This window comes from Megascapheus bottae, chromosome 6 (genome assembly GCF_031878675.1).
Source record: "Megascapheus bottae isolate mThoBot1 chromosome 6, mThoBot2.hap1, whole genome shotgun sequence".
In the NCBI taxonomy this organism is placed as follows: Eukaryota; Metazoa; Chordata; class Mammalia; order Rodentia; family Geomyidae; genus Megascapheus; species Megascapheus bottae.
Genome location: NC_143514.1, coordinates 3,595,929 through 3,617,827, shown reverse-complemented (window position 1 = coordinate 3,617,827; position 21,899 = coordinate 3,595,929). Strand labels below are relative to the sequence as shown.

The 21,899-nt window shown below is 46.7% G+C and overlaps 1 protein-coding gene across 1 annotated transcript; it reads left to right on the top strand.

Annotated features, from left to right (window-relative positions):
• Window positions 1-2,563: 2,563 nt before the first annotated feature.
• Hmgcs2 (3-hydroxy-3-methylglutaryl-CoA synthase 2) lies at window positions 2,564-20,518 on the top strand. Its single transcript, XM_090334112.1, has 10 exons — window positions 2,564-2,737; window positions 7,600-8,054; window positions 9,986-10,111; window positions 10,484-10,648; window positions 11,201-11,366; window positions 12,638-12,808; window positions 16,549-16,655; window positions 17,080-17,205; window positions 18,367-18,478; window positions 20,198-20,518. Exons 1-9 carry the CDS (start codon window positions 2,634-2,636, stop codon window positions 18,471-18,473), a joined length of 1,527 nt encoding a protein of 508 aa, XP_090190238.1. The 5' UTR covers window positions 2,564-2,633; the 3' UTR covers window positions 18,474-18,478; window positions 20,198-20,518.
• Window positions 20,519-21,899: the final 1,381 nt, after the last annotated feature.

Sequence of the window (21,899 nt, the reverse complement as noted above, 5' to 3'; positions counted from 1 at the left end):
ATGAATAAACTACTCACTAAACAACTGTATAGGATCCTCTTAAAAGATAAAGATTAGAAGCTGGTCGAGGTGGCCTATTCCTGTAATCCTAGCTACTCAGGAGGCTGAGATATGACAATCATGGTTCAAAGCCAGCCTGGGCACCAAAGAATGTGAGATTGTTATCTCCAGTTAACCACCAGAAAACTGAAAGTGGTTCTGTGGCTCAAGGGGTAGGGCTATAACCTTGAGCCGAAGAGCTCAGGGACAATGCCCCAGGCCCAGAATTCAAGTCCCATAATCGGGGGAAAAAAAGAAAGATAAAGATTAAAGCCATGACAGCAAAGAAGACAGAGATTCATGTAGACTATTACAAGGTAGGAATCTTTGCATTAAACAGTAGCCCAGAATCTCAAGCCAAAAGATTTGAGTTCCCAGTTTACAACTTATGACCTATAGGTCCTCGGCAGGCCAGGGTGGGGTTGAGGGAGGGCAGGAAGGGAATGGGGGAAGGGGTGACTGGGGATCATATCTTTCACCAAGTTCAGGCTTAGGATAAATCTTTCCTTCTTAGGGGAGCAAGAGCTTCAAACAGCAGAGGAGAGACTTGTTCTCTTGCTCCCTACAACAGTACTGGCTGCATTTGACTTGAAGATTGTATAGCACTGTATAACCATAATGGATAATAAAGATAAGAAAAATCCTACCGGCTCAATATAGTCTTATACCCAGCCCTTCACTGTAGGATAATATCACTTAACTGCCCAAAGAATTAGTACTAAAAACAGAACAATTTTTAAGAATTGTATGTATGGAGGCCAGGAGTTTGGCCTAGTGGTAGAGTGCTTGTGTAGCATGCACGAAGACCCAGGTTCTATTCCTCAGTACCACATACATAGAAAAAAGCCAGAAATGGTGCCGAGGCTCAAGTGGTAGAGCTCTAGCCTTGAGAAAGTCCAAGGACAGTGCTCAGGCCCTGAGCTCAAGCCAAGGATTGGCAAAAATAAATAAATAATAATTAAATAAATAAATAACAATAATAAAAAGAATTATATGTATGGCCAGGTACTGTGGCTCAAGCCTGTAATCCTAGCTACTCAGGAGGCTGAGATCAGAGGATCTCAGTTTAAAACCAGCCTGGGCACTAAAGACTCATCTCCAATTAATCACTAGAAAATGGGAAGTCGAGCTGTGGCTCAGAGGTAGGGTGGTAGCCTTGAGCTGAAGAGTTCAGGGACAGTGCCCAGGCCCAGAGCTCAAGCCCCATGACCCACCAAAAAAAACGTATGTATCACATTTATATAGATATACATACACACATATACATATATACATAACTCTCTCTCTCTCTCTCTCTCTCTCTCTCTCTCTCTCTCTCTCTCTCTCTCTCTCACACACACACACACACACACACTCACAAATGTACATTGACTCATCCAGCAAAAGAGTACTATTAGGTCACTGGAGGAAAATGCATAGGCCTGGGAAAGATTGTGTTATATGAACTGAGTTGGGCTCAGAGTTTGAAAAGACCCATGTTTTCTCACTTCTGACTTTTTTTTCCAGTCCTAGGATTTAAACTCAGGGCCTAGTACTGTCCTTGGGCTTTTTATTCTCAAGGCTAGAGCATTACTACTTGAGCCACCCTTGAGCTACCACTTCCAGCTTTTTTTTTTTTTCCTAGGTGTGTAGTTTCTAGGAATGGAACCCAGGTCTTCATACATGCTAGGCAAGCACTAGGCCAAACTCCTGGACCCAAAGGAATATCTTTTTTGCCAGTCCTGGGCCTTGAACTCAAGGCTTGAGCACTGTCCTTGGGCATTCTCAAGGCTAGAGCTCTACCACTTGAGCTACAGCACCACTTCTGGCTTCTTTCTTTTCCTATGTATGTGGTATTGAGGAATCAAACCTGGGTCTTTGTGCATGCTAGGCAAGCACTCTACCACTAGGCCAAACTCTTGGCCCTCACTTCTGACTTTTTACTAATTAATTGGAGATGAGATTCTCACAGCCTTTTCTTTTCTTTTCTTTTTTTCTCACAACTTTTTCTATCCGGCTGGATCTGAACCCTGATCCTTGGATCTCAGCCTCCTGAGTCTCTAGGATTACAGGAGTGAGACACCAGTGCCTGATTCCCTTTGGTTGTAAAAAACAATTCTCTCCTAATGCATAGCACATTAAAAGAGCAGCAGTTCACACCACAGAGAGAATTCTGGCTAGTCCTGGGAATCATGAGTTGAGTGGAGGTCCCAGCTGGGCCAGTATGGGGCACCTTTGGTCATGTAACAAGGGCCATCAAAGCCTCCCCTTAGTGATGAAGGTGCCAGAACAGAGCTGTCCAGAGAAGGGTTAAGAGTTGGCCAGGCCAGTGCCCACAAAGAACAGGGCCTCTCTGTGTCATGTTGCAGAGATGGTGTTTTTCTCTGGCTTGCTCATGTTCTGAGACCTTTGGCCCAGTTTTGGAGGCACACTGAGCCAGGCCAAGCTGAGGCGGGCCAGGCCAAGCTGAGGCGGGCCAGGCTGAGGCGGGCCAGGCTGAGGCGGGGCTTTCCAAGCCAGGAGCCCCAGAGCTCTATAAAGCCTAACCCAGAAGCATTGGGTATCTTCCACAAGGGCTGTGTATAGCTGTCCACGTTCTCCTCACTCCTGTGGAAATGCAGCGCTTACTGGCCCCTGCCAGGCGGATCCTGCAGGTGAAGAAAGCCATGCAGGATGTTCCGCTCACTGCAGCCCGCCTGATCCCCGCAGCCCATCAACCGTGAGTCTGCTCCTCCCGGCCTTGCAGGTCATTCTGCTGCATATTACAGAAAGCAGCCCAGGGCAGGCAGGCAAAATCTCACCAGAATCCTGGTCAGAAATTGGTAATGACACTGTCCAGGCTTACACATGGGGTCTCAGTTACTCTATCTTCACGTGGACAGGTCCTTCCTCTTCTAGAATTCAGCCCCAGACCTCTGTGTGCCACCTGCTGCCTGGGAATCATCCCATGAGACAAGAAGTCAGGCCTTGTATCAAAAAAAACCCCCAAAACCCAAAAACCTCCATCATGGAGGAAAGACTTATCTCATTGCTTCCAGGTCACATTATGGTGAATTGATAACAGTCTGGATTTTAGTTCTTCCCCTAGAAATACATGTTCAAATGTGATGGTTATAGATACCCTGCAAATGGAAGATGATGGGTTTTTGTGCTCTTTTGTTTATTTCTCTTTTGTGTGTTTCAATATTGTCTTACTCCAATGTCAGTAGTAAAATCTGTGAAATGGAATTTAAAAAAAATAAGGAACAAGCTCGGGAGTTTGGCCTAGTGGTAGAGTGCTTACCAAGCATTCATGAAGACCTGGGTTCAATTCCTCAGTACCAAATAATAGAAAAAAGTTGGAAGTGGTGCTGAGGCTCAAGTGGTAGAGTTCTATCCTTGAGAAAGTCCAAGGACAGTGCCCAGGCCCTGAATGTAAGCCCTAGAACTGGCAAAAACAAAAACAAACAAACAGGCCCCCTCCACTATCCTGCCCTCTACCTCCAGATTTTCCTAAGACCCTCAAAACTCTGCAATTGCAGCCTTAGGTAGATTTAAGTCACTGGAGAAAGACCAAAATACCTGTACTTGAGCTTGAACTTTGGGACAGAGCACTGTCTTTTAGCTTTTTCACTCAATGCTAGTATTTTACCACTTGACACACCTCTATCACTGGCTTTTTAAAAAACTGGTTTCTTGGAGATAACACTCTTACTTTTCTGCCTGGGCTGGCATTGAACTTGATCCTCAGATCCCAGTCTTCTGAGTAGGAAGTGTATCATTGGATCTAATTTTCTGAAAAGGAGAGATAAAATGAGAAGATGATGTGTGGGTGTGTTTACTCATGTGTACACACATGCTTGTGTAAGTTGAACATACACATTTTTCTGTGTAAATATCCAGTTGTTCAGTCCAAGCCTGGCCGTCACCAGGGATGATAAAATACAGCTGTAATTAGTGCCTCGTGTGTGTGTGTGTGTGTGTGTGTGTGTGTGTGTGTTGATACTCAGGGCCAATCATCTGTCCTTAAGCATTTCCACTCAAGGCTGATACACTCTACCACTGGAGCAAGAGCTTCACTTCTGGTTTCCCAGTAGTTAATTGGAGACATGAGTGTCATAGACTTTTCTGCCTAGGCTGGCCTTGAACTGCAATCCTTAGACCTCAGCTTCCTGAGAAGCTAAGATTACAGGCAGGAGCCATAGTGCCCAGCCTATTTGATTATCATGTCTCTACACCATTCACTGCACCACAAACTCTTTTTTTCCCCACTTGTATTATGTTCCATGAATCCTGAATACTTAGGAAAATGTCCTATCTCCTCTTTCGGGTATATAGGCCTGGTGTTGGGGGAGTCGTCTTGAATCTCCTTATGATCTTTATCTCCACCATCACCTACTCCCATCCCCACTCAACCCACTGTCTACAGATCTGATGCCCCCAAACTCATCGCTGGATTTGTTCCTATGTTTGGGTATGTGCGAGGACATGGTTTTGCTTGTATCAGTAAACTACCAGTTAGCCACTAGCCAAAAATCAAACCTCAACCCTCACCAACCCCTGTCTCATTCCTAAGTCCCTTCTGCCAAAACTCATTGCTGGTGCTGCTAACTGATATGGGGAGCGATCTCTTTGGGTCACCCCCTCTTGTCCTGCCTCTCCCCTCTAATCCAAACTACATGGGCTTAAAGGCCAAGCTGAGGATTCAGCCTCTGCCATGAAGACTTTCTTAGCTTCCCACCCATGGACATCTTTGCCTCCTTTGAACTCCGGAGGAATTCGGCCTGTGTCCATTTTCTGTGAACTTCTTCCCTCACAGCTGGGCTATTGTAATCAAGAACCTTCCCCTCTTCTTTGGGTGACCTCGGGAACATGCGCTTATCGTGCAACATACAATTAACATGTAACATGTAACACACTTAACATGTAACATACACTTAAGTGAAACACAATCCAGCTGGAAAGCAGCTATCATCAGTGTCTGGGATACACAGGGGAAAAGGAGAGACAGGCAGAACACTCTTAACTAGATACTCAGAAGTTTCTAGAAGCCTTCACCCGTCACCTGTCATCAAAGCTCTGAAACCTATATCCTGAAATTATTGTTCCCAGACAATGACAAAGGTGACCAAGTGATGGAGTCTTGGCCTGTTTCCTGGACTCTTAGATGTCTGCCTGGGGACACTGAGGGAGTCAGCCCACGGGGCAAAGTGAGAAGACGCTGGCAGCTCTCCACACTGGTGGATCCCCATACTGGCTAACCACAAGCTCCCAGATACCAAGGAGTCCTCCATAAATAGTTGTAGGTACCAGCTCCAGTTATAGGGAGGACATCAAATAAGGAGGAGAACATGTGCATATGCTCCAAATCTCTCTTGTTAGAAAATGACAAGTGTGTAACATGGAGTATTTGTCCCCAGACTCTCCCAGCAGGCCCAGGTGAACGTGGCCCAGTGTGCCAGGGTGTGATTCTGTGGATACCTGAGCTCTGTCTGTGAGCTCAGAGTGTAGGTGTGAGCCGAAGGCTGTAGATGACATTGTGCACTCTCTGGTGGCCAGTTTGCTAAGAGCAGCCTGCCCATCTGCTGCAAGAGATGGACCTGTCACCAGATCCTTAGGGGCTGGGGAAGGATGGGTTGGGCCCCTGGGTCTGCTTCCTGTGTGGCCTCTAGGGGCCAACCTACTCAGGAATGATGGCTTCTTCTCTGCCTCTCAACACTGAAACTGGTTAAGCAAGGCCTCCTGGTTTCTTAATTCATTACAAAGATATCAGGAAAGAAAAAGGAAGGAACAAAGGACATAAGAAAAGAAACCGGTAGAGAGATGGCAGACTTAATTTAAACTCTATCAGTAATTTCAATAAGTATCAGTGAACTAAATTCTCCACCTGTAAACACTAATATTGTTGCTTCTTAATTTTTTTTTTTTGTGCCAGTCTTAGTGGCTTGAATTCAAGGCCTGAGCACTGTCCTTGGGGTTTGTCAAGGCTGGAGCTCTACCACTAGAGCCAGCACCACTTCTGGCTTTTTCTATGTATGTGGGACCGAGGAATCGAACTTGAGTCTTTATGCATGCCAGGCAAGCACTCTACTACTAGGCTAAACTCCTGGCCCCATTTGTTAATTTTTTTTTTGACCCTTATTTTTTCCCCCTAATAGGGAGCTTGAACTCAGGGCTTCTTTTTTTTTTTTTTTTTTTTTTTGGCCAGTCCTGGGCTTGGGCTCAGGGCTTGAGCACTGTCCTTGGACTTTCTCAAGGCGAGAGCTCTACCACTTGAGCCTCAGCACCACTTCGGGCTTTTTGCTATGTATGTGGTACCGAGGAATCGAACCCGGGTCTTCATGCATGCTAGGCAAGCACTCTACCACTAGGCCAAACTCCCGGCCCCTTATTTTTCTTTATTTTTTTTCCCCTCAATGCACTCTACCAGTTGAACCAAAACATTCCTTGTGCCTTTTTGGTGTTTAATTGAAGGTAAGAGTTTTTTGGACTTGGACTGGGAATTTGACCTAGAGTGCTTATCTATCATGCACAAAGACCCGGTTTGATTCCTCTGTACCACAAACATAGAAAAAAGCTGGAAGTGGTGCTGAGGCTCAAATGGTAGAGCTCTAGCCTTGAGAAAGCCCAAGGAAAGTGCCCAGGCCCTGAGTTCAAGTCCAGGACAGGCAAAAAAAAAAGAGTTTCTTAGATTTGTTTGCACAAGCTAGCTTCTAACCAGGATCCTCAGATCTCAGCCTTTAAAGAAGCTAGGATTATAGACATGAGCCACCAGTACCCAGATAAATTCTTCTTCTTTTTTTGTTGGTGGTTGGACTTGAACTCTGGGCCTGGGCACTGGCCCTGAGCTCTTCAGCTTAAGGCTACCTCCCTACCCCTCGAACAAAAGCACCACTTCCAGTTTTCTTGTGATTATTTGGAGATGAGTCTCAAGGACTTTTTACTGCCTGGGCTGGCTTTGCGCCTAGTAGCTAGGGTTACAAGTATGAGCCACCGCACTGGTGGGTTTGTTTTTTTTTAATGTTTCTAAGAAACACATGTTAAATATAAGACTCAGCAGCCGAAAGTATAAAATGACAATATTACTAAGCAAACAAAAGGTCAGAATATTACTGGAGCTCCACTGGAAAAGTATTCTTTATGATGAGAGTATAAAAATAAAAGAGTCAATTCAACAGATACAACCATGCTTTTACTATTTGATAACCGAGTTTTATGATGTAGTGAAACACAAATTGACCATTAGTGGAGTTATGGTTGTTCTTTTTTATAAGTAAATATTTTATCTTTAAATTTTTGTCGGTCATGGGGCTTGAACTCAAGGCCTTGGGCGCTGTCCCTGAGCCTTTTCACTCAAGGCTAATGCTCTACTACCTGGAGCCACAACACCACTTCTGATTTTCTTGGTGTCCCATTGGAGAGTCTCATGGACTTTCCTGAATGGGCTCATGGCAGTCCTCAGATCTCAGCCTCCTGCGTGTCTAGGGTTATAGGTGTGACCTACCAGCAGCCAGCTTTATTATCTTCAAGCAGTTGTACGAAAGGGTTTCAAGTCAATATGTCAGTGTGACTGCATTCTCTCTCCCCCTCCCCACCCCATAGGTTTTCTTCTGTTGCTGCTGTCCCTCTAGCCAAAACAGATTCTTGGCCTAAAGATGTGGGTATCCTAGCCATGGAGGTCTACTTCCCAGCCCAATACGTGGACCAGACGGACCTGGAGAAGTTCAACAAGGTGGAGGCCGGGAAGTACACTGTGGGCCTGGGCCAGACCCGCATGGGCTTCTGCTCCGTCCAGGAGGACATCAACTCGCTGTGCCTGACGGTGGTGCAGCGGCTGATGGAGCGCACGCAGCTGCCCTGGACCTCCGTGGGCCGCCTGGAGGTGGGCACAGAGACCATCATTGACAAGTCCAAGGCCGTCAAGACCGTGCTCATGGAGCTCTTCCAGGACTCCGGCAACACCGACATCGAGGGCATTGACACCACCAACGCCTGCTACGGCGGCACCGCCTCCCTCTTCAACGCTGCCAACTGGATGGAGTCCAGCTACTGGGATGGTGCGTGCTGCCCCGGGAACTGGGCAAGACAGGAGTGGGGGGCCAGGACTCTTTTCACTTCCCCAGACAGATTTAACCCAGCAGGGGAAGGATTGTTCCACCCAAAGCTGTGCACCCAGCACCCGGCCTCGGCAGCCATGAAGACGTGTGCAGGATATTCACAGGGTCCTCACCAGTGCCATGGCACTGGAGAAACTGCAACAGCGGGTAGCCAGCTGAGACTGGTGGCTCACACCTGTAATCTAGCTACTCGGGAGGCTGAGGTCTGAGGATTGTGGCTCAAAAGCCTTGGCAGGAAAGTCTGTGAAACTCTTTATCTCCAATTAATCACAAACATTAAAAATGCTGGAAGTGGAAAAAGCTAAGGGACAGAGAATGGGTCCTGAGTTCAAGCCCCAGGATCAGACACACACCATGGAGTGACTATTAGTCAAGGTGTCATTTCTTGAACAATAGCATATGGCGGTTAGCTACCATGAAGCATTTTTAGTTAAATGCGGTTACTGCATACGAACTCTTCTCATAAAGCATTAGCAGTTCAAGGCTGGTAGTTTAGGACCTAGTCAGAACTGAATCTGAATTTTCAAATTTCATATTCACCAGGTACAATGACCTTAGAGAAGTTAATTTCTCTGGTAGCTAATGTCCTCATTCCTCGTGGAAGACATTAACTATCTTATTAGACTTTTTTTTAAAGGGTTGTGTGTGACTAACCAACATCCAGATTATATTTTGTTATTGTATTAGGGCTAGAACTCAGGGTCTTAGCCTTTTCTTTTTTTCTTTTTCTTCTGGTCTTGGGCACTGTCTCTGAGCTTATTTTTGCACAAGGTTAGTGTTCTGTCACCTGAGCCAGAACTCCGCTTTTTGTTTTGTTTTTGTTATTTGTATGCATTTTTTGTTTTGTTTTGTTTCTCCAGTCCTGGAGCTTGAACTCAGGGCCTGGGCACTGTCCTTGAGTTTTCTCGAGGCTAGCACTCTACTACTTCAGCCATACCACCACTTTCAGCTTTTTCTGTGTACGTGGTACTAAGGAATCAAACCCAGGGCTTCATGCATGCTAGGCAGGCACTCTACAACTAGCACACTCTCAGCCCCTTGGGTAGACTACTAAAGATAAAAGTCTCACAGACGGGGCCGGGAGTTTGGCCTAGTGGTTAAAGTGCTTGCCTAGCATGCACAAAGACCCAGGTTCGATTCCTTGGTACCACATATATAGAAAAAGCCGGAAGTGGTACTGAAGCTCAAGTGGTAGAATTCTAGCCTTGAGAAAGTCCAAGGACAGTGCTCAGGCCCTGAGCTCAAGCCCAGGACTGGCAAAAAAAAAAGTCTCACAGACTTTCCTGCCCAAACTGGTTTCAGACTTTGATCCTTAGATCTCAGCCTTCAGAGTAGCTAGGATTCTAGGCATGAACCAGAGTGCCCACATCTTCCTTAGTTTGTTCACTCAAGGCTCTACCACTTGACAGCTCCACTTTTGGCTTTTTGTTGTGGTTGTTGTTAATTAGAGATAAGAGTCTCAGGGACTTTCCTGCCTAAACTGGTTTTGGATCTCAATCAGCATATCTACCTCAGTCTCTCAAGTAGCTAGGATTAGAGACAGTAATCACCAGCATATTTGACTTTAAAAAAAGTATTATTGGACTAGGAAACACAATTATTTCTTAGTTCAGAATTTGGGGATGGGGTACAGACTTAGAATCCCAGCAGCTGGGAAGGTGAGGCAGGAAGATCTTGGGTCTCATGCTTCACTGAGAGACACTGTCTGTAAAACGCAAACAAAAGAGTTGAAAATAAACAGGAAGAAGAGATGATCCTCTGAGAGCTACGATGGGTAATAATGGTGTGTGACTCTCATCTCCCCTGAATGGTGGGATCGGGGCTGGTAGTTGTGCAGCCCCAGGTCAGGATGCCTTGTCTTGTGTTCACAGGGCGCTACGCACTGGTGGTCTGTGGAGACATCGCCGTGTACCCCAGTGGCAATGCCCGGCCCACGGGTGGAGCAGGCGCGGTGGCGATGCTGATCGGGCCCCAGGCCCCTCTTGCCCTGGAGAGAGGTATGTCAGGAAACTCTTTCCCCAGGGCTGCACAATTCCATCCAATTGCAACTTGGCATGGGTGTGGCATGAGTGTGCAAAAGTGTGATCAGGAGAGGGCAGGACCAGCAGAGCGGCGAGGGAGACGGAGGGAGAAGAGCATTGGATCCACAGCAGATCTTAGAAGTTTCTGCTTCTAGGTCGTGATTCAATAGATCCATGATGGATGTGCAAAAGGAGTTAGAAATGCATTTGCGTGGTCTGACTGCCCAAGAGGCAGTGGGGCTGAAGCAGGCTCGGGCTTGGAACCAGCCAGGAGGAAAGCTGGAGAGGCAATCTCCAAATCACACCACCCTCTTCGCCACAGGCCCTGAGCCCTCTCCTCCTTTCCAGGGCTGAGAGGAACCCACATGGAGAACGCATATGACTTCTACAAGCCCAATTTGAACTCGGAATACCCGCTGGTAGACGGAAAGCTGTCCATCCAGTGCTATCTGCGGGCCCTGGACAGATGCTATGCGGCCTACCGCAAAAAAATCCAGAGTCAGTGGAAGCAAGGTATGGGATTCAGAGCACAGAACGTGGGCTTTCCCCTTGGAGGATCTCGGCTCAGGAGGCTGAGATCGGAATGTGTTCATCAAAGCCAGCATAGTTAGAAAAGTCCCTGAGATTCATATCTCCAGTGAAGTAGCAAAAAGCCAGAAGTGGAGGCATGGCTCAAGTATTAGAGCACTAGGCTTGAGTAAAAAAGGCTAAATGAGAGCACTGGGCCCTGAGTTCTAGCCATAGTACCCTAGTTCTCTCTCTCTCTCTCTCTCTCTCTCTCTCTTTCTCTCTCTCTCTCTCTCTCTCTCTCTCTCTCTCTCTCTCTCTCTCTCTCTCTCTCTCTCTCTCTCTCTCTCTCTCTCTCTCTCTCTCTCTCACACACACACACACACACACACACACACACACACACACACACACACACACACAAACAGTTGTAAGTGGGTTGGGTAGAGGAGGGTCCAGTTTTGTAGGCCATGGACCCCAGAGCATAGTTAAACCTCAGAGAGGAGGTCTGGAAGCACAGAAGCACACAGCTTCTTGTCTTTACTCTTCCTTTTCCAGCTGGCGTCGAGCGGCCTTTCACCCTGGACGACATACAGTACATGATCTTTCACACCCCTTTCTGTAAGATGGTGCAGAAATCACTGGGCCGCCTGATGTTCAGCGACTTCCTGTCAGCCAGCAAGGACAAACAGGCCAGCCTGTACAAGGGGCTGGAGGCCTTCAGGTATGCCTGCATCTAGGGGAGGCTGGAGATGTGTAGTCTGGACTTGATACCCCCGTGGGGAGAGGAAGGTTGGTGATCATTCAACACCAGAGAGAGAAAGTATGTCAGCCCTTGGAGAATTTGGGTGGTCACCTCTGCCTGCCCTTGGAGGTGGCATCTCAGGGGAGTATGGGAATTTACCCATACCTCTAGATCAAGTGACTTCAAGAAACTACAAAGGTAGGCACACACCTGTAATCTTAGCTACCCAGAAGGCTGAGTTCTGAGCACTGTGGTTTGAAACCAGCTTGAGAAGCAAAGTTTGTAAGACAGTTATCTCCAGATTCAACCACAAAAAGCTAGAGTAGAGGTGTGGATCAGGTCTTGAGCGGAAAAGCCAAGCAAGAGCACAAGGCCCCGAGTTCAAGCCCCAGTACTGGCATGCAAGCACACACACACACTAAGAATAATAATAATATAGAAAATGGTTCAACATTCTGGAGAATATACATACCCATATATATTCTGAGTAAAGAAAGCACACTAACCAGAATGCATAGTATAATTTTATTTCTTATAAGTACTGTGTGCTGTGATGGAACCACTAGAGTTTCCATAATTTTATTTCTAATTTGTGTGTGTGTGTGTGTGTGTGTGTGTGTGTGTGTGTTGCCATCATTGGGCTTGAACTCAGGGCCTAGGAGCTAGCCATTAGCTTTCTCAATTTTCTGAGACCCTCCGATCTTTTCACCAGATCATCCAATCTTAGCCTCCTGAGTAGCTAGGTGTGATACTCCAGTGCCCAGCTATTTCTAATTCTCTAATAGCTTATCAAAAGATGCTTTCAGTGGCAGAGCTATGAGTTGCATGTTTTTCTTTGAGTGGTGTGTGTGTGTGTGTGTGTGTGTGTGTGTGTGTGTGTGTTTCAGAGTATGATTGTAGCCGAGCTTTGTGGCTCACACCTGTAATTCTGGCTACTCAAGAGGCTGAGATCTGAGGATCCAGGTTCAAAGTCAGCCCAGACACTAAAATCCTTGAGACTCTTATCTCCAATTAATCACTATAAAACCAGAAGTGACCCTACGGTTCAAGGGATAGGGCAGTAGCCTTGAGCTGAAGAGCTCAGGGACAACGCCCAGGCCCATAGTTCAAGCCCCAAGACAGTCAAAAAAAAGGGGGAAAAAAGGTATAGTTGTAAGTGTCAAGGGCCCAAGCCTCTGTCTGAAATCCACTCTTTTCATGCTCACTTATCTCTTTCCCTCACCTGCTCATCTTTCCCTGGTGCCTCACAGGGAGCTAAAGCTTGAAGAGACCTACACGAACAAAGACGTGGATAAAGCACTTCTGAAGGCATCCCTGGACATGTTCAACAAGAAAACCAAGGCCTCCCTTTACCTCTCCACCCACAATGGAAACATGTACACCTCCTCCTTGTATGGGTGCCTGGCTTCGCTCCTGTCCCAGTGAGTACCTATCCAGGGCCACTCTGCCCTTCCATGGTCAAGGGGGGATGGGGAGGGGGTGGGGAGAAGACAGGAAGAAGGAAGGAATAATTTAAAGGAGCAGGTCCAGGCAGATTCCCTGTGTTAGAAGCAATGGCTTCAAGTATCAGGGGATGCCCTGATAGGTCCAACCAGCATATGAGATAGAACTAGTGTGTGTATTCTAGTGTGTGTATTCTGATGTGTGCATTTCTGTGGCATCTATTTAAAATCTCTATACTCATTAGAGCAACTAAGAGGGTGGAGCATTAAAACCCACAACCTGTGCTCAACTCTATTTACTATTTATTAGCGTTCTCTCTCTCTCTCTCGCTCTCTCTCGTGTAGTGTGTGTGTGTGTGTGTGTGTGTGTGTGTGTGTGTGTGTGTGTGTGTTGGCACTGGGACTTGTACTCAGGTCCTCTTATTCTTGTTTAGCTTTTAGACTCTCCTGTAAAAATGAGCACAATGCCCTGACTTGTGACTCTCCTGCTGGCTGTTTGCTGGTTAGTTGGAGAAAAGAGTCTTCAGATTTGTTGGCATGGACTGTCTTTGAACCTTAATCCCCAGATCTCAGCCTTCTGAATGGAAAGGTTGGGCACCAGTAGCTCACATCTATGATCCTATTACCTTTGGCTTTGAAAAAAAAATAATTACCTAACCCAGGGCTGAGTCCAGTGGCCTATAATTCCAGCTATCTGGGAGGTGGAGAATAGGAGAATTCAGGGTCAAGGTCAGCCACATGTCAGTTAAAAAGTCACCTAAATCGGGGAAAAGTTATTGTGACTCTATCTCAATGAACAAGTCAGGCATGATGGTTCATACCTGTAATCTGTCTGTGTGTGAGGCAGAGATAGGAAGACTGAAGGTCTTGTCCAGCTGAGCAAATGTGGAGATCCTGCACTAGTCCCTAGCCTTTTATGCTCTATTTTTCAGCAAGTAAAAGGCCCTGAGTTCAAGCCCCAAAGTCCCTCAGCTGTATGTACAGTACTTCCCTCCTTCCCACCTCCCCTCCAGCTTCGAGGGCTTCTAGAGACAACCCCACGGTGCCCATCCAGGCTCTCATGGGACCTGTCATTTTTTCTGGTTCTGAATTTGAGTTCATCAAGCTGTGTGTGACACAGGAACAGTTCTTCCTGGTGAACATGATCCAGTTGTTACTGGTGGACTATGATTAAGAAGCTTCCCTTAGACAAAAAGAGAGAACCAGGGAGTCCCACGAGCCAACTACCTTAAGAAATCCGCAACAACAACCTCAAGAAGTAACAGAGAAAGACTCAAACTGGCACAGGGAAATGGATGAATCTAGAGCGAATCATGTTGAGTGAGACAAGTCAAGACCAAAGGAACAAAAGGCGCATGGTATCCTTAATATGTAGCTATTAGATCCAAATAGTACAAGAGCGAGGACTCAATAACTGCATACCCAAAGCTATGGACATGGTAATGGAAATACAAACATAACTATATAGACATAAAAACCTATGACTCTATAGACATAATGTTTTATTTCTTAAATTAATATGTTTCTATGACATACAAACCCTTAGCCTAATTTTGATTAAGTTCTAAATACTAAGTCCCAGTGATTATAAACAGAGATTCCCTCCTTGAACACTTGTGTGTTAAACTTGTCATTTAAAATAGGATGTAAAACTCAACATTAATAAATTCTTTAAAAAAAATAATCTAAAAAAAAAAAAGGTGAAGGGAGGTCTTAGTATTTCCTGCCACTCCATTAGTCCTCCAGCTGATGTCAAGATATTTTAGATTTAAGAATGTTATTCATTTTACTCTAATTCTTAATGTAATTGTATTTTTGTCTCTGGGTAAATGAAGACCATTCTTTACTTCTCTCTGTGAGATAAAGTTCCTATTATCGTCACTGGGAATTTGAAAATGTATTAAATGACCATTTTGTAATCCTTGGAATTCATGCTATTATTCAGTAAGTGATTTAAATCAATGTTCTTTGTACAAAACACAGCTTTCAGGGCCTCCAGTGTGGCCCAGTGGTAGAGTGCTTGCCTAGCATGCACGAAGCCCCAGGTTTGATTTCTATACATAGAAAAAAAGCTGGAAGTGGTGCTGTGGCTCACGTGGTGGAGTGCTAGCCTTGAGACAAACCACAGACAGTGCCCTGGCCCTGACTTCAAGTTCCAGGAATGGCAAAAAAAAATACCCCCCGAGCTAGGCACCGTGGCTCATGCCTGTAATCCTCGCTACTCAGGAGGCTGTGATCTAAGGATCAAGATTCAAAGCCAGCCTGGGCACAAAAGGACCTGAGACTCTTATTTCCATTTAACCTCTAGAAAATGGGAAAAGCTCAAGGGTAGGGCGGTAGCCTTGAGCTGAAGAGCTCAGGGTCAGTGTGCAGGCAGAGTTCAAGCCCCATGACCCCCCCACACACACACCCACAAAATACCCCACAGTTTTCATAAGTCAAGCATAAAGTTCAGGCCTAAAGAGGATTTTGACATCAGTTCCTACAAACATCTTCCAATGAGGAATTTGAAACTCGTTGATTCATGGGCTATTGCCACTTCATTAGAATAGTTTTGTTCAGGACTCCCTAGCCTTCAGAACTATGCTTCTATAAATGGAATTGTTTGTGCAGTCATATATATATATATATATATATATATATATAGAGAGAGAGAGAGAGAGAGAGAGAGAGAGAGACATTTCCCAAGTCTTTCAGATCAAATACTGTCAGTTCTATTTTCTGCTGCATCTGAAATGCCTAGCACAAATGTCCAAACGTGATAAATGCTCAATAAAGATGTGAAATGAAGGAACAAATGGGTATATAGGTTTAAAATTGTACACAGACAGATTCTAATGATATAAACACTAGTGCATGTCTTGGGAGTTGCAATGACAAGTAAGATAAGGTTGAGAAGAAAAGCTGAGGGCTACACAAGCCCAAATAAATAATTCACTCTGAAAAAAAAAAAGAAGCTTCCCTTAGCCAAGTGCAGGGGCTCACACTATAATCCTAGCTGCTCAGGTGGCAGAGAATTGAGGCTCACAGGTTCAAAGCCAACCTTGAGACTCATCTCCAGTGAACTACCAAAAATCCAGAAGTAGAGGTGTGGCTAAAATGGTAGAGAGCTAGCCCTGAATGAAAAAGCCTGTGGACAACACGCAGGCCCTGAGTTCAAGCCCCAGAACTGGCATGTACACACACACACACACACACACACACACACACACACACACACACACACACACAGTTATTATAGTCATCTGGGCGCCCTGTGCAAGTCCAGGGCTCTGACCTCTGCTGGAACACAACATACCAAATTCACCTCATGCTCAGGTGTCTGGAGGGGTTCCCTTTGAAGTTCCAAATTTTATTGTGATTGTTTGGCCTATTATGTTCTGGACTATGCCCCTAGTCCCTTTGCTTGCTCTCCTGTGAAACACAGTTGCACATGTATATACATGTGTATATACATGCACAGCTCAATCTAACCTTAAACTTTGGATCCTCCTGTCTCAGCTTCCCACGTGCTGAGATTACAGGTATGCACTACCATGTCTGGCCCACTAATCTCCTCTTCACAAGGTTTCTTACTCTTGCGCTCTTCCAAATATCCCTCTGGCCAGTCTGTTTAAAATGTATTTCAGGTTACATGAGCTGAATGGGGTCAAGTGCTTACTTGAGATGCAGACTGTAATGATGATGATGCTTTTTGGTTTTCATGTCTTTCTTCACAGCCACTCTGCTCAGGAACTGGCTGGCTCCAGGATTGGTGCTTTCTCCTATGGCTCTGGTTTAGCAGCAAGTCTCTTTTCATTTCGAGTGTCCCAGGACGCTTCCCCAGGTAAGGGACTTTTTCAAATTGAACATTCTTCTAGTGCTGGGCTTGGGTGACTCACAATCGTGCTCCCAGCTTCTCAGTAGGCTGAGATCTGAGGATCATGGTTCAAAGCTAATCAGGGAAGGAAAGTCCAGGAGAATCTCATCTCCAATGGACCACCAAAAAGCTGGAAGTGGAGCTGTGGCTCAAGGGGTAGAGCACTAGCCTTGAACCCTAAATCTCAGGGACAGCATACAGGTCCTGAGTTCAAGTTCCAGGACTGGCATACACACAAAGTAATGGATGGTGTGCTCGTGGATTTGGCCCATATTTGCATTGGCTTTCCTTTCTTGGTATTCCAAGCCACATTGGGGGAACTCCCTGGGATCTCAACTGTGTGGCATGGGTGATGACACAAAGGAAATCTGAACTTTCCTTTCACCCCCAGGGTCCCCGCTGGATGAGCTGGTGTCCAGTGTGGCAGATCTGCCCAAACGCCTGGACTCCCGGAAGCGCATGTCCCCAGAGGAATTCACGGAAATAATGAACCAGAGAGAGCAATTCTACCACAAGGGTAGGAGGGCAGGAGGGGAGAAGAGGGCAGGAGTGGCAGCAGGAAGAGGAGGGAGGTCAGGAGAGGGGCTTAGAGAGGGGAGATTAGGAGAGAGGACAAGGCGGGGAGGGGAGGCCAAGAGAGGGGGAAGGATGATGGAGGGAGGTCAGGAGAGGGCCCCTTCCCTGCCTCCAGAGCTGGATACTGATGCCTTGTACCTGTGATCTTAGTCAGGGGACTGAGATCTGAGGATCAAAATTGAAGATGGACTAGGTGAACAGATCTGGGAAGCTCTTATCTCCAGTTAACCATCAAAAAGCTGGAGCTGGAGGCATGGCTTCCAGAGGTAGAAGGCTTAGCTATGAATGAGAAAGCCCAGCAAGAGCTTGAGGACTTGAGTTCAAGCTGCAGGACTAGCACAGAAGGAGTAAAACTTAAGAAAAAGAAATATTCCCTGAAATCGTCCAGATCAGAGATCTGATCCGGATCTAGCCCGTGGCTCCGTCCTGTACTCCTACTTAGAAGGGTGAGCATTGAAGATTGTGGGGTTTTGTGTGTTTGTGTGTGTGTGTCTTTATTTTTTGCCAGTTCTGGGGCTTGAACTCTGGGCCTGGGTACTATCCTTGGGCTTTCTACAACTTGAGCCACAGCACCATTTCCTGCTTTTTCTATGTATGTGGTACCAAGGAATTGAACACCAGTCTTCATGCGTGCTAGGCAAGCACTCTTACCACTAGGCCAAACTCCTGGCCTAGGACTATGGTTTTACACCATGCCAGGCAGATGAAACTCGAGAGTCTTGTTTCTGATTAACCAGCAAAAAAACAGGAAGTGGAGCCAGGATTCAAGTGGTAGAGGGCCAGTCTTGAAAAAAAAAATACTAAACAAGATCATTGACTCTCCTTGAGTTCAAGCCCCGGTAGCAGCATACACACACACACACACACACACACACACACACACACACACACACACACACACACACTTCTGATAATTCAATGTATCAGATCCAAGATGACTTCTTTTCTGGTTCCTCTGCAGCTAATGTCTTGTGGTGACCTTGCCATGACCTTCAAGTGAGCTTGTGGGGCCTGGCACCAACAGTAGAGCTCCTGTTCTTTTTCTCTCCCCTATGCCCATGTGCCCTGTGTGACCGTTGTCCCTCTCTTCCACATTCCGCAGTAAACTTCTCACCACCTGGTGACACCAACAGCCTCTTCCCAGGGACGTGGTACCTGGAGCGAGTGGATGAGATGCACCGCCGGAAGTATGCCCGGAGGCCTATGTAGAGCTGGTGAGTGCAGGCCCGGAGGCCTATGTAGAGCTGGTGAGTGCAGGCAGCTGGACACTTTCCCTCGCCACCTGAGTCCACCCGAGCCAGAGAGGACCCGCAGCCTTCAAGATGATGGAAGAGGGTCAGGTGCCAACAGCCCAAGCCCGTAATCCTGAGATAAGAGGATTGCAGTTTGGAGTCAGTCTGGGTAGGAAAGTCTGTGAGACTCTTATCTTCTATTGACCAGCAAAAAGCCAGAAGCGGAGCTGTGGCTCAAGTGGTAGAGGGCCAACCTTGGGCATAAAAAGCAAAGGGACAGCATCCAACCACTGATTTCAAGCCACAGGACCACTCTCCACGCTGCTCTCCAAAAAAAAGGGAGCCTGTGGTGTTCACAGGTCCAAGCAAATGAGACTGAGGGTGGTGAATTGCTTTAGATGATCACCTCAGGGACCAGGAATTTGGCCTAGTGGTAGAGTGCTTGCCTAGCATGCACGAAGACCTGGGTTTGATTCCTATGTACCACATACATAGAAAAAAGCCAGAAATGGTGCTGTGGCTCAAGTGGTATCTAACCTTGAGCAAGCCCAAGGGTAGTGCCCAGGCCCTGAGTTCAAGGCCCAGGATTGGCAAGAAAAAAAAAAATCACCTTCAGGCTGGGAACATGGCCTAGTGATAGAGTGTTTGTCCTGCATGCACAAAGACCAGGTTTTGATTCCTTACTACCACATACATACAAAAAGCCAGAGGTGGTGCCGTGGCTCAAGTGGTGGAGCACTAGCTTTGAGAAAGTCCAAGGACCAGTGTTCAGGTCCTGAGTTCAAGCCCCAGGACTGGCAAAAACAAACAACAAAGATGATCACGTTCAGAAAAGCATATGTCAATGTGTACTTGTGGGGGTGAGCAGATTTTTTTCAAGGAAGCAAGTGATTGGTGGGGCCCACAAAAGCAAGAAACCCTGCACCGAAGGGGGCCTGAGATAGGGAGCTAGGTGACAATTCTCATGTCAAAAGAATTGTTCTCAGAAAAGCTGTGTGGCTGGGGGCATTCGTGGTGATAAATGCAGAAAAACATTAGTGAAAGAGGCTTGGGGAGGGAGAAAATGGCAGGAATCTTTTGGGGAGTGTCAGTACTGGGACTGGAATTCAGGACTTTTTCATTCAAAGCTGGTGTTGTACCACTCAAGTCACACTTCCACTTTTAGCCTTTTGCTGATTGAGTGGAGATAAACGTCTCATAGGATTTCCTGCTTGGGCTGGCTTGGAATCATGATCCTCAGATCTCAGGCTCCTGAGTAGCTAGAATTACAGGCGTGAGCCACGGACATCCAACTGGAAGAATTCCTTATGGGACTTCCTTAAGGAAAAAAATCTAAACATTCACAACTATAGACATGTAGTTCCAGAATCACCCATCTGTTTCATGTAGCTACTAAGCAGCTCAGATATGCCCTTGGTCACCGACCACGGAGCTTTCTCACTTGGTGTCTGCTGCTAGGTGGCCACAGCTTGGTAGCTACAAGGAGGCCATGGCATTGGGCTTCTGGCCATGCCAGCGCTGTCCTGAGCAGGGCACAAGATGGGGCTGCAACCCAACTGCATCCAACCTCCATTTCCCCAGCACTGGGCAGGCCCCACACTTGCATACAGTCAGGGAGATGGACTCGCAGAAGAGCAGGTCCTGGGGTCAGGTGAACAGCCTGAGATTCACAATGAATCTTCATTTCTTTACTTTCCACAGATGCTGGTGCAGGGTGCCAGGTAGCTGAGCTCTGCCACAGTTCCCATGCTGAAAAATCTCACCCTTACCTGCTAACTAAAAAATGGAGCCTGTGGTGGGGACCGGCCTCAGTTGGGCATCCAGGACTTTCTTCCTCTGCCACAATGGCTGTCAAAGGCTTATGGGACTGTGAGTTGGGGAGCCCCTTTCGTGGGGGTTGGGGAGAGACAAAAGACATGAGTGGCCTGCACAAAGCTGATAAGCTCTCCTCCTTGAGATCCAGATACATCTGATTACTTATTATAGCTTGTTATTTTTATTATTAAACTTTGTGCCATTCTACGTTTTGCTGATTTCTTATGACCTGTGTGGTGGGGGTGGGGTGGGGTGGGGTGGGTGTGCTGGCACAGGAGTTTGAACTCAGGGCCTTTTATTCTTGCTTATTAGCCTCTTCACCCAAGGCTGAGGCTCTACCACTTGAGCAATATCTCCACATCTAGCTTTTTGCTGGCTAGTCTCATGAACTTTTCTGCTCTAGCTGGCTTTGAACTGCGATCCTCAGGTCTCAGCCTCAGGGTAGTTTAGGATTACAGGCATTTAGCACCAGCTAAAGGGGCTCAACCCCTTTTTTCTTCAGATTTTTGGATATAGAATCTCACTAACTTGGCCCATTAGTCCCCTCTTTCCTCTTCCTCTCTGGTAGCTGGGATTCAGGCATGCATTATCATTCCTAGCTTGAGCTCAATGGTAAGTTAGTGAACTTCACGGATCTTAGTCTTCTCCCCTGCTCTCAGTGAGCTCAGGTATCCTCAGTAGATGCCCTGTGTGGCCCAGCTGCTGGAGAAAATGAGTCACTTGTGGTCAGGACACCCAGCACCCATATCTGGCTGGCTGCCAGTGGGGACAGGAGCCCAGAAAGACTGCTCGTCCAACAGACGAAATCAGAGGTCATCATGTGCCCTGGGCACTTACCACATTTCACTTTAAAAAAAAAAAAAATGTTCTTATGCCAGGCCTGGGGCTTGAATTCCAGGCATAGTGCTATTCCTGAGCTTTTGTGCTCAAGGCTGGCACTCTACCACCAGAGCCACAACTCGACTTCTGGCATTTTGCTGGTTAAGTGCTGATGAGTACCAGATGGACTTTCTTGCTCAGGCTTAACTTTGAGCCAAGATCCTCAGATCTCAGCCTACCATGTGGCTGGATGACTGACAAGAGCGATTCACCAGCTCCTGGTTGCACACTGCTGGTGAATCCACTCAACCCTCACGCCGGTCCACGTGTCCTCCTTACACAAGTACAGAACTGGGGAAAAATCACATGTTTCTGATTATGCAAGGGTGACGCTGTTGTCCAGGCTGGCCCCTGAGGTCTGCTAGGGCCAGGCCACACACCAAGGTCACTGTGGAAGCCACAGCTCTGATGCGAAATTCTGTCCCTGAATAAGGCCACAGCAGTGATCGGCAGATACCTGGTGCCAGGTCCTCTATGGAAAGCCAGGCACAGATCCTGATGGGTTCAATCAAGAGGCACATGCTTTTGAGTAAAGGAGGTGTCATTTTGTTCTTTGTCATGAAATCATACGGGTGCCAGGGGTTTGCATGGCACCCTAGTTACTCAGGAGGCTCAGACTGAAGATCATAGTTCAAAGCCAGCCTGAGCAGACAAATCTAAGACTCTCAATTCCAATTAACCATCAAAAAGCCAGAAAATGGGCTGGGAG